The sequence below is a fragment of the Barbus barbus genome (genome assembly GCF_936440315.1).
Source record: "Barbus barbus genome assembly, chromosome: 35".
Taxonomy (NCBI): Eukaryota; Metazoa; Chordata; class Actinopteri; order Cypriniformes; family Cyprinidae; genus Barbus; species Barbus barbus.
In genome coordinates this window covers 27,976,314-27,992,333 of record NC_136763.1, presented here as the reverse complement: position 1 = coordinate 27,992,333, position 16,020 = coordinate 27,976,314, and the positions used below count along the sequence as shown (strand labels likewise).

At 36.0% G+C, this 16,020-nt stretch overlaps 1 protein-coding gene across 3 annotated transcripts in view; it reads right to left on the bottom strand.

Moving 5' to 3' along the window:
* Positions 1-6,975: 6,975 nt before the first annotated feature.
* The window catches only part of LOC306854911 (peroxisome proliferator-activated receptor gamma-like), a 38,432-nt gene continuing 29,387 nt past the window's right edge, over positions 6,976-16,020 (bottom strand). For all 3 annotated transcript variants that reach the window (XM_079393224.1, XM_079393223.1, XM_079393225.1), the window contains exons 5-7: positions 14,901-15,100; positions 8,848-9,316; positions 6,976-7,597 (exon numbers count right to left, since the gene is read on the bottom strand). In XM_079393224.1, the coding sequence (XP_079249350.1) occupies positions 7,350-7,597; positions 8,848-9,316; positions 14,901-15,100 (917 nt within the window). In that variant the 3' untranslated portion in view covers positions 6,976-7,349. The remainder of the gene's footprint in view (positions 7,598-8,847; positions 9,317-14,900; positions 15,101-16,020) is intronic.

The window sequence follows — 16,020 nt, the reverse complement described above, 5'->3', positions numbered from 1 at the left end:
TACTTTAGTGTATAAAATGTGAAATCGGGTATTAATATAGGAACTGTATAATAGCAATACTAATACTGCTGGCTCCTTTGATTAGTTTTGTTTTTAATTTACTGTTTTAGATCAAAGCATCTTCTAAATGAAGTTTCAAGATGGACTATAGCTAGTTACTGTAAAGAACAAAATGGTATGCACAATTTCTGAAATGATGTTTTAACTCAAAACGGTTCAGGATCTAACTAAAGATCCTCACAAATCAAGAGAAATCAATCTGAATTCAATCAGTTTTCATTGGTCATGTCAATAATACTGTGACTCAGTACTGCTTATCATTCAGCTGTTTACATTAATTCACTCCACTTTAACTTTTAAACACTTTTTACCTCTGAGTTGTCACTAGCCAATTTTCCATCCACTATCATAAAAAATGTTGTTAAAAATATGCATATATTTTGCAATTTTAATGATTCACTCTCATTATGTTTTTTTTTTGCTTTGTTGGCAGTGTAATTTTGAAGATGATAATCTGGTATTAATCACATCAGAGAGGTTCTGGGTGGCAGAGCGTTCACTGTGGTCATTTTCAGAGAGATCCACCAGGACATATTCACAAGCGTCCGAGAGCTCTGAGCTCATCCGCAGATCTGCTCTTCACTCCGGAGGTTAAACACTGCTCCAGAGGATCATAACCAGGCTTCTCCTGACACTGAGGCCTGGCAGCATCGGTCTGATCCAGACGGTCAGGTTCAGGGGTCAAGTCTGAGTCACATGACCCCTCGTCCACCTGCTGGTCAGCAGAGCTTCTGGCCTCAGACGTCTGGCTCTGGAAATCGAGCTCCACTGGTTTTGTGAGTGAGTCTAATGCATGACTCCAGTCCTTGCATCAGAAGAGCAGCTCGTGCCCAGCTGAGGTGCTTCTGGTATCTGGTGCTAATTAAACACACACCAGTCATCATTAAGCTTCTGCACACACTACCAGACACAAGTCATCTTTTATAGAAGGCTCTTCTGCTCACCAAGCCTGCATTTATTTGATCCAAAGTACAGTGAAAGCAGTAATATTGAGAAATATTATTCTAATGTAAAACAGCTGTTTTCTATGTGAATATGTGTTAAACTGTAATGTATTTCTGTGATCTGCAGCTGTATTTTCAGCATCATTACTGCAGTCTTCAGTGTCTGTACCGTTCAAAAGCTTGGAGTCAGTTGAATTATTGAATTTTTACATATTTATTAGTTTGTTTGTTTCTGAGAGTAAAAGCCTGATCTTATTGTGATGAGGATGTGTCTCCAGTCATGATCATAAAGCATTCAGATGTTCTCCTGCTCATTAAGAGATGACATCTCCATCTCTGAGAGATCTCGTGCTCAGGTCTGGATCTGGAGAACACTCCTCTACTGAAGAACAAACACATCAGATGTGAGATTGAGCTCATGGTCTGATGCAGAGGCAGGATCTGAGACTGTGATGTCTGCTCTGAAGAGGATGTTCACAGCTGGGTCGGAGCCCGGGGCTCTGGGGTCCAAACACCATCGCTTAAAACTCCAACCTTAAATAACCAATATAAATAATTCAATTAAAAACCATACTTATCATAAACACATAGCCAGATGTTACGAATTTACGTCCACACGTTTCTTGAGATTATAGCACTTGTAATTAGTTTTGAGGGCCAGTAGAGAGCAGTGTTTCCCAAATAAACCAGTGATATGAGCAAGAGTTTACTGTGTATTCTCACATCTTTACAATTAAGCTATTTAGCAGACAGCCTTATCCATATTTCAATATATGTATGTATTTAATAAATATATGTATTACGTATCGTTAGATATGCCACTAAACAGGAATATACCAAAAAGTCCCCCTGAATGACACAATTCTATAGTATTCTGAAGCATCTTAACAATGCTTTATGAATAACAATCATTCCGTTCCATGATATATTATTGATATCTGATGCCATGATATCTCCACGTTTTTTGTCATCTGTGTGTCAATGTTTTTTTTTAAATAAGTATCTTCTGCTCTCCAAGCCTGCATTTATTTGATGCATAATACAGTAATATTGTCAAATATTTGTACTATTTAAAACATCTGTTTTCTATGTGAATATGTGTTAAACTGTAATGTATTTCTGTGATCAAAGCTGTATTTCCAGCATCATTACTGCAGTCTTCAGTGTCACATGATCTTCAGAAATCATAATAATATACTGATTTACTGATCAACAAACATTTCTGATTATTATTATTATTATCATCAACAGTTGAACACATTGTTTTTCAGGATTCTTTGATGAATAGAAAGATCCAAAGATCAGCATTTATCTGAAATAAAAAAGCTTTTGTAACATTATACACTACACCATTCGAAAGCTTGGAGTCAGTATAAGTGTGTGTGTGTTTACTTTTATTTAATACTTTTATTTGTATTTATTTTTAATTGAATTAAAAGTGATGATAATGTTATAATGTCACAAAAGATTTCTATTTCAGATAAATGCTGTTTTCTGAACTTTTTATTCATCAGAGAAACCTGAAACAATTCTATTGTTTTCAACATAATAATAATAACATAAAATAAATGTTTGTTGAGCAGTAAATCAGTATATTATGATGATTTCTGAAGATCATGTGACACTGAAGACTGCAGTAATGATGCTGAAAATACAGCTGCAGATCACAGAAATACATTACACTTTAACACATATTCACAGAGAAAACAGCTGTTTTACATTAGAATAATATTTCACTGTTTTTACAGCTGTTTTCAACATTGATAATAATCAGAAATGTTTGTTGATCAGTAAATCAGTATATTATTATGATTTCTGAAGATCATGTGACACTGAAGACTGGAGTAATGATGCTGAAAATACAGCTGCAGATCACAGAAATACATTACAGTTTAACACATATTCACATAGAAAACAGCTGATCTAAATAGTAAAGATATTTCTCAATTTTACTGCTTCACTGTACTTTGGATCAAATAAATGCAGGCTTGGAGAGCAGAAGAGCCTTCTTTAAAAGCACTCGAGCTGGTGACTGTAGTGTGTGTGAATGCTGGTGTGTTTGGGGGATGAACGCTCAGGGTTTTCATGCATGTTCTGGCACACACACCTCAGACAGGACTAAAGCAATGACAGAACAGCTTTACAGGCTTCTCTGAGAGACGTGTGAGTGACAGAGCGCTGGACGTGGGTGGAGAGGAGACCGGCTTTCACAACCTCAGCATTCAGATCCAGGCTTTACTCAACATCAACCTTCACAAATCCTCTCGCCATCTCTTGTCAAAGGCCCAGGTGCCACTCCTGTACAGCACACACTTTCTGTACTAATGAGGGCATTCCATACAGACTAAGAAAAAACCTTCCCCAGAAAGTGAATGTAAGTCAATATATCTAGAAAAGGGAGGTTTTGTCAAATTTTGTTAACATCACGGGACAAATGTGTCTCTAGGTAAGTAACACTAACTGCTGATAAACATCATTTTCATGGTTGATTTGCTGGTTTTAGATACAATGTCTTCTCTGTGTTCATGAACTAGTAGTATATACTAGTAAAATGTATTTTCATATGAACATGAATAACCCAGCTAACATGTTTTAGCCCAGCTTTCTCATAAAGTAATGTTCTGGCAAGGAGCTGAACAAACATTCTTTCAGTTAGCTATGTTAATATAACATTCATTCAAGGTTATCTGCTCTTCAATAATGTTCTCAAAGTTTTAGCTGAAAAACATGATTTTTTACATTTCTGAAACATGTTTGTTTTGATTTTCAACTATTTAAAGAAATGTCCTGGTTTCAACATTTTTAGAAAACATTCAAAAGTAACATTCTTGAAAACTGATCAAATGGAACTAAACAAAACATTTAAAAAACTGGAAGTTTTGAAAATCCAGAGAAGATTCAGAAACTTAATTTGAACGTTGGCAAACATTCTTATAATGTATGTTTGTCAGCTGGGAATGCGATCAGAAAACAGAAGATGAAGAGCGCAGCTGTCTCTCTGTGAAAGTGCTTTTCTCGGGGAGCGTTGTTAGTGCAGTGCTATTGTTCCTGGTCCAGCAGGTGTATTCCTTCACATCTTCCCACATTAAACACTCGACAGAGATCCTGCACAAACACACAGGGTTAACCCTTCCTCCAAACCCGCTGCTATCTTTGGCTGCTTTCCTTCAAAGACTTTTAAAGCAGCAAAATGTATTTTCTGAAGTGACTTGGCAAGATGAAGCCTCCGGAAGATTGATAGTAACAAAGTAAAGGATATGCTGACACAGCACAAAAACATCATCATCATCATCATCATCATCATCAGAACAGAGCATTCCCATCCCGGCCTCAGGAGGATACCAGTTTATAAAACACCACCGAGGCACAACTATGCACAAGTTTCCCATAACGCTAAAATGACAAGATGAAACAAATAAAAAAGAAGTTGTGAAATCATACATTCATACATTTTACATTGTGTTTTCCACATACTAAATATAAAAAGTAGCTGGTTGGTTTGTTAGTATAGTTAACCTGGAGTGAGGGTTACAAAGACCAACAGTACTTGTTCTTGGCAATAAATAAGGGATATAGTAGTGTTTACAGTTCTGTTATATTCCGTGGAAATGCTGATATTAATCTGATCTACATGTACTTATTTCTGTATTGTTAGAGTTTACTTGGTGACTCTTCATAATAAAGCTCTATTTGTCAACATAAGTTTACTACAGATATAATGAACTAAACATTAAAGCTCTTCCAGTACTTGAAGTTCATTTCAACATTTACTAATGCATTATTAAAATCAAAAGTTGTTATATTATTTATATTATTTATTGGACCTGAGCTGACATCATTGGCAATGAACATTTGTATTTTTTAGTAACTAATGTTAGCAAAAATACTGAAACAAATGTATTTGTAGTTAGTTAATGGGATCTTCTTGTCAAGTTTACCATTTACCACCTAAAAAAAAAATGTAATGACATGCGTACATTTTTTTAAATTAACTGTAAGCAAAACATTTTTTTTTCAACAACTTACCCTTTAAAAAATAAATAATTCAAGCAATTAAATCCATGTTTTTAGTGTAGCCCAAAAAATATAAATAAAATAATTAAACAAATTTGGTTCAAAGAAAGTTGCATTAGTTTATACTTTGAAACAGAGGCATTAAACGTGCTGGTTTTGTTCTATGTTCTTGACCCAAAGAAGATTGTGAAAGACGTTATGGGCACATACAAACTCCTACTTCCCCTTCCACGAGCCCAGAAACAGCCTCAAACAAACATCTCTGAGCATTCAAGCTCCCTCGTTTATCACTCAGCTCTAAAACCTTGCTCTATACAAAGGAAGAAATATTCCTGTCCCATCCAGCTGGAAATCATATTTTGTCAAAGGAGATAATCATCTACTGCGGGGTGCAGTGAAGTTCACATTTTGCAATCACAACAGGGTGTGTTCAAACACACACACACACACACACGCAATAAAAGCATGATGCAGTGACTCAAAGTAGCTTTGCGTGTTATGGAGCTGCACGCACCCTGCCTGCTCAAGACTTCAATAGGAAGATTAACACACACACACACACACACTATCTCTCTCTCTCACACAAACACACACATGCACGTACACTCTCTCTCTCTCACACACACACACACACACACACATTCACGCATGCACACACACTCTCTCACACACACACACGCACACACACTATCTCTCTCTCACACACACACACACACACACACACACACATCACGTCAATCAAAATATGTGTAAAACTACACAGTTAATCCAGAAGTTAACAATAGTTTGAAAATATTTATTTACATATTCAAATATATTTGACATTTAACAGCTTACATGTCATTTAAAACTGATGAAACACTCCCTTTTAAAATCTTGTTTTTTTTCTTATTTACATACATTTCATGAATTAAAGTAAAAAGTTAAGGCTTTAGAATGATTTGAAAAATATCATGAACTGAGAACCTGACTGAGAAAAATAAAGCAAAACTTTTTTTTTTTTTAATGTTCATATATGCAAAAGACAACATATTTAAGTTCAGAATTTGAGGCAAAAAGATGTTTGGAAAAATAATCTAAGAAAGTGTTGTATTTGCTCCATGAACAAGCAAGAACACCTTGTCACCTGTGACAAATATCAGTGTCTAACATGAAGTACATATTCAGATTTATCTCACATATTTTGTGCAGTTTGAGACAAACATGTCTCTTTGGTACATCTGATGATAGTGCTGTGTGTCAGTTTTACTGCAGCCCTACATGAACAAATGCTGTGGCACTCAGATTAGTAAATGTGAACTTTATTTCTATCTGAAATGGTTTAAACATTTTAAAACAGCATCCACAAATTCATTTGGATTCTCTTCTAATTAAAATACATTTAAATATAAAATAGTGACAATCACCACATTAAACTAGCATATATATATATATATATATATAAATAATAAATGATATATTATTTTGGTAACACTTTACAATAAGGTTCATTAGTTAACATGAACTAAGCATGAACAAAATGTCTACAGCATTTATTAATCTTAGTTCATGTTAATTTCAGCATTTATTAATGCATTATTAAAATCTCAAGTTGTGTTTGTTAACATTAGTTTATAACTAACAATGAACGACTGTATTTATTAACTAACATTAACAAAGTTTAATAAACAGTGTAATAAATGCATTGATCATTGTTTGTTCATGTTAGTTAATACTATAACTAATGCTAATAAATGACACCTTATTATAAAGTGTTACCGTTATTTTATATTATATTATATTATAAAATATTCATCAAAAACATTTGAAAATGCTACATGATATAATATGTCCCAAAGAGCATTCGAAGCAAAAAAAAAGTCTCTATAAAGGAGTTCAACATCTAAATGTATTTATATTTGCCTAGTTACCTAGAAAAAATCTTGCCTTATTTTTTTCTTATCTTTATTTATTTTTTCATCAAATGTTTATGGTTAAAAAAAAAATCTTAACGTGCAATGTGGTCTCAGACTTCTGCACACCGCTGTATTTATGGCATTTTTAAAAATGAAGCAAGGAGTGTCACGTCTGTGTCCAAGGCTTTATCTGTAAGGCACAAACACAAGTGTGGTTTTAAACCAGCTGGAGAGAGGTTTTCACGGCGGTGCTGCCCTCTTTAACCAGCGCCGCTGCGTTGGGCACCGACACTCTTTGTCTTGAAAGCCAGAAACGAATCACAAAGCGGCCGCTGTCAAACACGTAACACCTGCTCTAGTTCCTCTGCTGACAGAGGATTTTCAGTGCAAAAACCCCACGAGTCCATGAGAGCAGTACAGCGAGCTCAAACCCAGACTAGTACAGGTCCCTCATGATCTCCTGCAGGAGCGGGTGCAAGCACCAGTCCACCTCGGTCTCTTTGAGCAGCTGGATCAGCTGCACGTGAGCGGTCACCAGCTGCCGCAGGTCCGTCATCTTCTGCAGGACTTTGGCGAACAGCTGGAGAGAGTCGGGATGGTTCATCTTCAGCTGCAGCTCCAGAGAGTGAAGAACCGTCTCCTGCAGGTCCTCGATGGGCTTGACGTTCAGCAGACCTGGTCGATCTGCCAGAGGAGAAACAGAGAAGACTGTCAAATTCACTGGGAATTATTATAGATCAAACTCATATTTCCCTATAGATTTACTCAGAGGAATCTTACAAACAATTTCTGGTTTTTCAGTCATATTTCAGCACAGAAAAAAAGAAAAGAAACAAAATGAAAAGAAGAAAATGTTATAATAATAATAATGATGATGATAATCATTGATGATAAAATTCCTTTTCCATTTTCTCATTATTGTGATAAAAACATCATATTAAAAACATTTTAAAAAACACTCAATTTTTTTTTATTTAAAAAAGATAATCATAAAAATTATTTTTAATAATCACCATCAATTAAATTTAGTCCACAATTTATATTTACATTTATTTATTTGTTTGTTTTTTTACAATTTACAAATGTTGTTTATATATGAAAGATTATAAGTATTAATAAAAATAATGTCACATTGAAAATAAAAACTTTACACACAAATCCAAGAATTGCACACAAAGTGCCTCTCATCTCTTGCAGAATGAAGCGCTGCATTCAAAATATCACAAACACATCTCAAAAGCAAACATTTGCAAACACCTTTGCCAGAATATTAATTCCTGTTAGATAGTGTGTTACAGAGAGAACAGTGTGTTTTGTGCTTCGCAAAAAGAGTTTTCTGAAACTGAAAACTGAGTCAAAGGCTGAGAATCAGTGTCTGGTTTTGCAGATTTGGTGTGTGCTTCTGCTGTTTGAGTCTCAGCTTTCAGAAACTGTGTGACAAGGAAAGAGTTTGTGTGGAAGCAGCTGAAAAAAGAAGTATAAATCAGTAACTTCATTTGATTCATGGCCCAGTCTAGTCGTACACGTTTTTGAAATTCACCTGTTCTCTGATTCTGTTTTTTAGTTCTTTAAGTTAATCTTCACACAGAGTATTTTATCATGTGTTTGCATCAGCAAAGTTCAAAGTTGGTACTTTAACGCATCTCTGACCAATAAAACTATACGATAACTGTACTTGTACCTGCAGAGCCTTGCGGCTTCTGCCAAAGTGTGAATTAATCAAGCGTTGTGATAATGAGCTAAATAAAAGCCTGCTAGAAACTGAAGTATGACACAAGCTGGCGATAGCTCAAGAGTCTGGTTTAAGCTCAGCGGAGATGAGTCACAGAGCTTGTGGTCAGACCTGAAGTAAAAATGCAACTGAGGTTAGTCTTATCATCGGTTGACTGAACAATCAGGGTCGGATGAGGTTTGATTTTGAAAGCGAGACCCACCTCCGCTCAAGATGATGACGGCCAGGAACAGAGCCATGTCGCTGTCGTCCAGCTCCAGCATGTTGAACTTGACGGAGAACTCAAACTTGGGCTCCATCATCTCGCAGAAGGGCTTGCGCAGGCTCTTGAGGAACTCGCGGGTCATGAAGATCTGGCCGTAGGAGATGAGCGTGCCGTCTTTGTTCATGAGCGGCGCCATCATGATGATGAGGACCTCGATGACGCCGTATTTTAGCAGCGTGACCTGGTCGTTGAGGTCCAGGCTGATGAAGCCCGGGATGCTCTTGGCGAACTCAGTGACCTCGCTGACGGCTTCGGCCGAGCGTGACTGGCAGCTGTGGAAGAAGCGCAGCTCCACCTCGTGCATGATGCCCATGTCGGCCCTGCGGAGCTCCTGCGCCGGCATCTGCCTGCAGTTGATCATCTGCTCGCCCTCCAGCAGAGACTTCATGTCGTGAATCACGAACGGCTGAGAATGAGAACAAAGTGTTGGGAAGCTTACTTCGGAAATAGGTTACAAGCTACACAATAAAACATGTAACAAGAAGTGTAACTGTTTCAATTACTTTATTAATGTAACTGATTCCATTTGATACTTTTTGATGACTTTTCTACATTTATGATGAATGTTTGAACTGTTAATCATGTAAAGCAGGCAGGGTTAACCTTACACTAGTGCTCAACACATTACTGCCAGACTTTCAGAATCCTTCATCACCTGAATTAAGATTATAGCAATTTAATTTTACAGCACAGCCAACACAAAATCAGACTTACTTTGAGATCATTCAAATTTGAAACCATAACAAGAAATAGTTTAATAGATATGTGACCCTGGACCACAAAACCAGTTATAAGGGTTAATTTTTTGGAAATCTTCTGAATAATTAATCTTTCCATTGATGTATGGTTTGTTATGATAGGACAATATTTGTCTGAGATACAACTATTAGAAAATCTGGAATCTGAGGGAGCAAAAAAATCTAAATATTGAGAAAATCTCCTTTAAAGTTGTTCAAATGAAGTTCTTAGCAATGCATATTACTAATCAAAAATGAAGTTTTGATATATTTACGGTAGGAAATTTACTAAATATCTTCATGGAACATGATCTTTACTTAATATCCTAATGATTTTTGTCATAAAAGAAAAATGTATAATTTTGACCCATATAATGTATTGTTGTCTATTGCTACAAATATACCCCAGCGACTTAAGACTGCTTTTGTGCTTTGTGTTTTGTGCATATGATGCTGGCTTTGAAATCAAATCTTTGCACAGCTATGACAGGAAACACTGGCATCTAACAATGCCATGGAAAAAACTGTTAATCTTAAAAAATAAAGCATATACATAAGCAGTTATGGGATAAGCATGTGTGCTAAACTCCTGAAACACTGGTGTCTCACGGTTTAAAGCAGTCAATGCAATTTGGGAAAGAATTACACACTTTTTTCTCAGTAGCTACAGCTGATTACAGTTACATTTATTTTGTAATTAAATTACGTAATTTAGTTACATGTAACTAGTTACTCCCCGACGCTGAGCGTGCATTATGAGATCTTCTATACTAGTAAGGGTACGTTCACACTTGTAGTCTGGTTCTCTTGGTTCATTTGGTCCGGATCAAAAAAGAAAACAATACATTTGTTCCTAGTCCGCTTAGCGTTCACACTGGCATTTCTGACAGCAAACCTAAAGATACCAAACCTAAAGACATAGTCATACACTCACAACCCGTTTGGTCAGGTTGAATGATGTATATTTCGTGACGGAACTCACTAAACAGCATTGTATATAAGTCATATAACAGCTTTTGGGCTTAGTTAAACCTGAGACTACAAACGCTGCTTCAAGTCGAACACACCTAATGCTTCTGCTGGACTAAGCGTGCTCATTGTTGAGTGTACTTATGATTTCATTTTTACCACACGCAAACTCACGAAGAGCTCAGAAAAGGCAGTTTACCTCCTCGTTTGCCCTCTGCTCATTCTGTATCGTCAAATCATATCATATCTTGACATTACATCCTGATTCTAGTTCGTTTAGAAGTATTTGGTCCATGTTGCATTCTTATATCACTGGAACCGCACCAGAGTTCGTTTGGAAGTGGACCGAGACCCATGTTTCTAGCAGTCTCGGTGTGCACCAGGATTCGGATCGCAGCGTTCACACTTACTCAAACAAACCGCACATTTAACAGAGCAATCGCACTAGAGCTTGTTTTAATCGAATGAAACATGAGAAGTGTGAACACACCCTGAGAGAAGCTCGTGTGTAACAGCGGTTTCCGCTAACAGACTGTGTGGAAGTACTCGAGTCAGGACAAAATCTGAGCCAAGAGCTAGATAATGTTATTTAACTAATGTTATTTTCTACGGCTAGTCCACGCCGAGTCCAAATCCTCCAGAAAATAAGGTTTCGGACTTGAGTCTGAGTTCACTCTTGTCTGAACTCGAGTACTACAACAAACATTACTACATAAATATATGAATAGTGCTGTCAAACGATTAATCGCAATTAATCACATCCAAAATAAAATATTTTGTTTACATAATATATATGTGTGTATCCTGTGTATATTTATTATGTACCTATAAATACACACACATACAGGTACAGTATATATTTTGAAAATATTTCCATGTATATTCATTAGAACCATTACAGGCCGGTAACGAAAGGACTTTTTTGACAGAAAATGCCAGATTAACCTTTTAAATGTTAGTATTAGGTTTCAACTTAATTGAATATCTAATGCTACAAAAACAAACACTTTAATATCCAGTGACTTAAATACAGTGTCTGATCAGATTACTTTCTTAAACTAGTGAAGTAACACACATTACTTAATTAATTTACAAGAATATATCTGAGTTACATAAGTAACTCCAGTTACTGTTTCTATGTAATGACTGACAGCTCTCGTGTTGCCATGTTGGGAGAAATGGGGCGTAAACATATTTAATCACATTTTATTAAACAGTGTTTTTACTCCTGACCTTCAACGATCCAATTCAACCATACTAATAAGCAAATATGACTTAAGATAAACATAACGTGTGTTTGATTGTAGTTATTGAATAGTGTTGATCTTTCTTCTCCTGCGTCATATTCTTCATGTGATTAGTTTGAGCGGCGCCCTCTACTGTACAGACCTGAATCTACATCTCCTTCAGTCTGAGCCGGATTCACTTCACTTTTGCTGTGAAAGGGCTTTACATTTGCCAAAAATTTAACTTTTTTATATTAAAAACAAAAAAGCAAGCCCAGCCCAGATGAGAATACGCAACGTAACATTACTTTCCATAAAAAGTAACCAAGTAACACAATTAGTTACTTTTTTAGGGAGTAACACAATATTGTAATGCATTACTTTCAAATTCAAATAATTTCCCCCAACACTGCTTATGTTTTATATAGTTGATTCTTTTTAATGTACATTAATGTACTAAGGTGAGTATTTTTAGACAGGTTGTGAAGATCAATCCTAAGTATGCTAGACTGTCCCATTTAACAACGCTGGCTTCGACCGTCACTGCCTTCGAAGGATGCTGTATTTACAATAAAACACAAGCATGCGGCAAGGAGCGCTATAGCACAACTGGGAGTAAACGGTCTAAAGGCTTTCTCTTTCAGGCCAAGATCAGAAGTATCTTGTTGAGCAAGTTAGTAATATCTAAATACCTGATGTCTCCAGTTTAATGGCACACTGTGATATGAAGGTAACTCTACTGCCCTCTAGAGGACTGGAGGCTATCACACAGGACTGTGTGTTTCCAGTACATAAGCACTGATATTGGTGAGCTGAGTTCTGTATGTTTCTGGCAGCAAAAGGATGCATTCATGAACATCACCTCAAAAATGCTGTCAAACAAAACGCTTCCTGATTTCACGTCGTTCCACCTTAAAATCAAGTTAGCCAGTAATATGACAGGTCTTCTGCAAATGGGCCAGCCAGTGTCACTGAAAGAATGTCTGTGTTCAGAATGAGCTCTGGATTCCTGTCTAACTATGATTGCTCTCAGCGTTTGCTCTCGCATTAGAACAGAAAACCTGTTCTCTGAAGTCCCGAGCTGATCTTTCGTTTTCTGTCAGCTTCCTTTGAGTCTGCATGAGTGCACAAGCTCTAAATGTGGAACTAATCAAGCATGAATTAAGACGCTTCTGATATACGCTGCTTTTATATTTGTGTAGGCCTTTCTTCCTGCAATCTGTGCCTTTATAAATATTGCTCCTGCAAAGAGAGCAGATGTTTGGTATCACTGTTAGTCAAAACACGCCTCTAACGGCCTTGGTCATATCTCCTGTTAAAGACACACGATGCAGGCGTTTAATGTGTGCTATGTTTGATTTGAACTTATTTCTACCATCAACAAAACAGGAACGTTCAATAGAGAGGGGCTTCGGTTTTGGCTTTCATTATTGCCATGTTTATATACTGCAAATAAAATATGAAAATAGGAGCATGAAAATAAGAAATGTGAATTTGTTCTTGTTAAATGTCAAATGTTTTCTTTGAAATAAATGTTTTGTTATCTAAAGCAGTGATATTCATACATTTTTCAGTGTGGTCTAAGTGTCCAAATACCTTTTGGAGTGACAGTGTGATATAATGTAATAATTCAAACAAAAACAAATTAAATACATATTTTTGTTTCAGTAAAAACTATTAATATTATATTATTCATTAAAAATATTAATTTCTTTAATTTTAGGAATTAAAATAAATGTGTATATATATATATATATACATACACACTGTAAAAAAAATAATTGTTTCAACTTAAAATAATTTGTTACCTTGCTGACTAATAATTTTAAGTTTAGTCAACTTGAAATTTGACGTTAATGTTAAGTTAACTCTAAAAGGGGCGCCGCATCCTGGGGATACAAACATTTGAGCAGCTGTGGGGAGAAGCAGAGAAAGTGTGGGTCTTATTTCTTGGTTTCATTTTGAAAGGGTGTTTGTTGTGAATATTAAGATGGGGTATTTTTTTCTTTCTACAATTATTTGTTTCGCTCGCAGGAAGCATTTAAAACTGCATGGCCGCCTGTAGTGGGAAATCTACTCGCCTTCCAATATAAGTGGATCTAGTTCACATTTACACATGTTGGAGGGGACTTAAAAGCTGTTATTCAGCATTAGCTTATTAGGTTTACATTGAAATGCTTGCATTTTTTGTAATCTGTCTCTAAATGTTTGTATCTCAGGGTATAAATCAAGAACATATACATAGTCTCTGTGATTTTGTGACTTGTGTTTTAGAAACTCAGATGTTTTTGTAATCTTGACCAAACACATTTCGTTGGAAATATTTGACAGTCAAGGTTCCATATTTGGTAATTGTTTTGTAACAGTTATTTTAAAATGCTTTCACTTCAGCAATAATCTGCTATGTGTCTTCTTTAAGAAGAGACCAACCTTAGGTCTGTAACCGAAGCGTTCAGGAATTACAGCCATGTAGTAACAAGCATTGATTAACAAGTTCTGTTTCCAGCCAATTTACACCAAAGGAGCGACGTATCCTGGGTATACAAACATTACAATAAAAAATAAGTGTCAAGTTTTGAAAAAAAATCATGAAATTGTATTATTCGAGTTCCAATAAGATGGAAAATAGAAATACATTAACTTTCTTATGTCTCTTTAAGTGACAACTTGGATATTTTAGTTCACTGAACTTTTTAACTTTTTTTTTTTTATATTTTATTTGATTATTTTTATTCATTTTAAAAAATGTAATAATAACCAGGAAATAAATATTTAATTTAAGGAATGTTCTTGAAGTGATGTAAGAGTGAAACTATGTTGTTGGTTATGTTTGTGTGGTTTGTCAGAGACGGTAATGGAGGATATGATGAAAGCATTGGATCAGATTGTCTGTGTGTTCAGCTGAAGGACAGGTTAACGTTGGAAACCTGAATGTCTGCCTGGGCTACGCTTCAAGTGCACTGCTCTTCCTGTAGCATCTAGACACTGCTATCTGTGATGGTTTCAGTCGAGCGCTACACATCTCATTGACGGCTGTACTGCAGAGCTGTGCACTCACTGCGTTGTCACTGGTCTTCCCGGATAGTATGGCCCTGGCCTTGGCTTTGGTCAGGGGGAAGTACTTCAGATAGGACTCGTAGAGATGTCTGGCCAGCGCTCTGAGGTCCGCTGATTCAGGATGCATGTGGTCCACGTCACTGGAGAACTCCGCCAACAGCTTCTCCTTCTCGGCTTGGGGCATTCGACCAAAACGAATGGCTGGGAAAAAAGCAAACAAACAGACAGTTGAAACCCCCAACTCCCAGATCCATCATCCATCAGTCTTTGTTGAGCGTCTCGGGTCTGTAGGGATCTTGTGTGGGAGTTTGTTTTCAGCGTTTCAGTATGTTAGCGCCGGTCATCACGACCGCTTCAAACAGGCTTTATACTGACGCTAATATAGTGCTTATGCCCTAGTAAAACAAGGAATATACGATAAAAAGTTCTCACATATATTTGTTTTGACTCAATTAGTACGGTTTGAATCGTATTGATATCATTTCAGACATTTAGTACATTTAAGTATTATATAATATTTAATTCAGTGTCCATATGATTTTACAGACAAAACCACAATGCTTTAATGTTTGTCATGTGAATGAGAAAGCTAAAAAATTCAAGTTACAACAGTAAAACATGTGCATGTGACAGTGATGTTGTCACTGTATGAGATGGACCTCTTCAGTAATCATATCTTTATGTTGCTCTATCAGAGACGCTCCCTCGTTTCACATGCAATAATTACCACGAGAACAGGACAGAGTCTTCTATTCACACACTGGAAACTACACTGTGTACTAACTAACTAACTAAATACTCTGATTTATTACTGACAGTTTTTTCTCAAGTAGTATTTAGGATTTGGTTCACACTTTAAATATATATACAAAAATATTTATACAAAGTAAAAAGACTATTTGTTTAATATATTTTATTTGGACATAAGCCAATGTTACTTGATGTAGGTCATAAAAATAAATAAATAAAATATCTATCTATCTATCTATCTATCTATCTATCTATCTATCTATCTATCTATCTATCTATCTATCTATCTATCTATCTATCTATCATCTATCTATCTATCTATCTATCTATCTATCTATCTATCATCTATCTATCTATCTATCTATCTATCT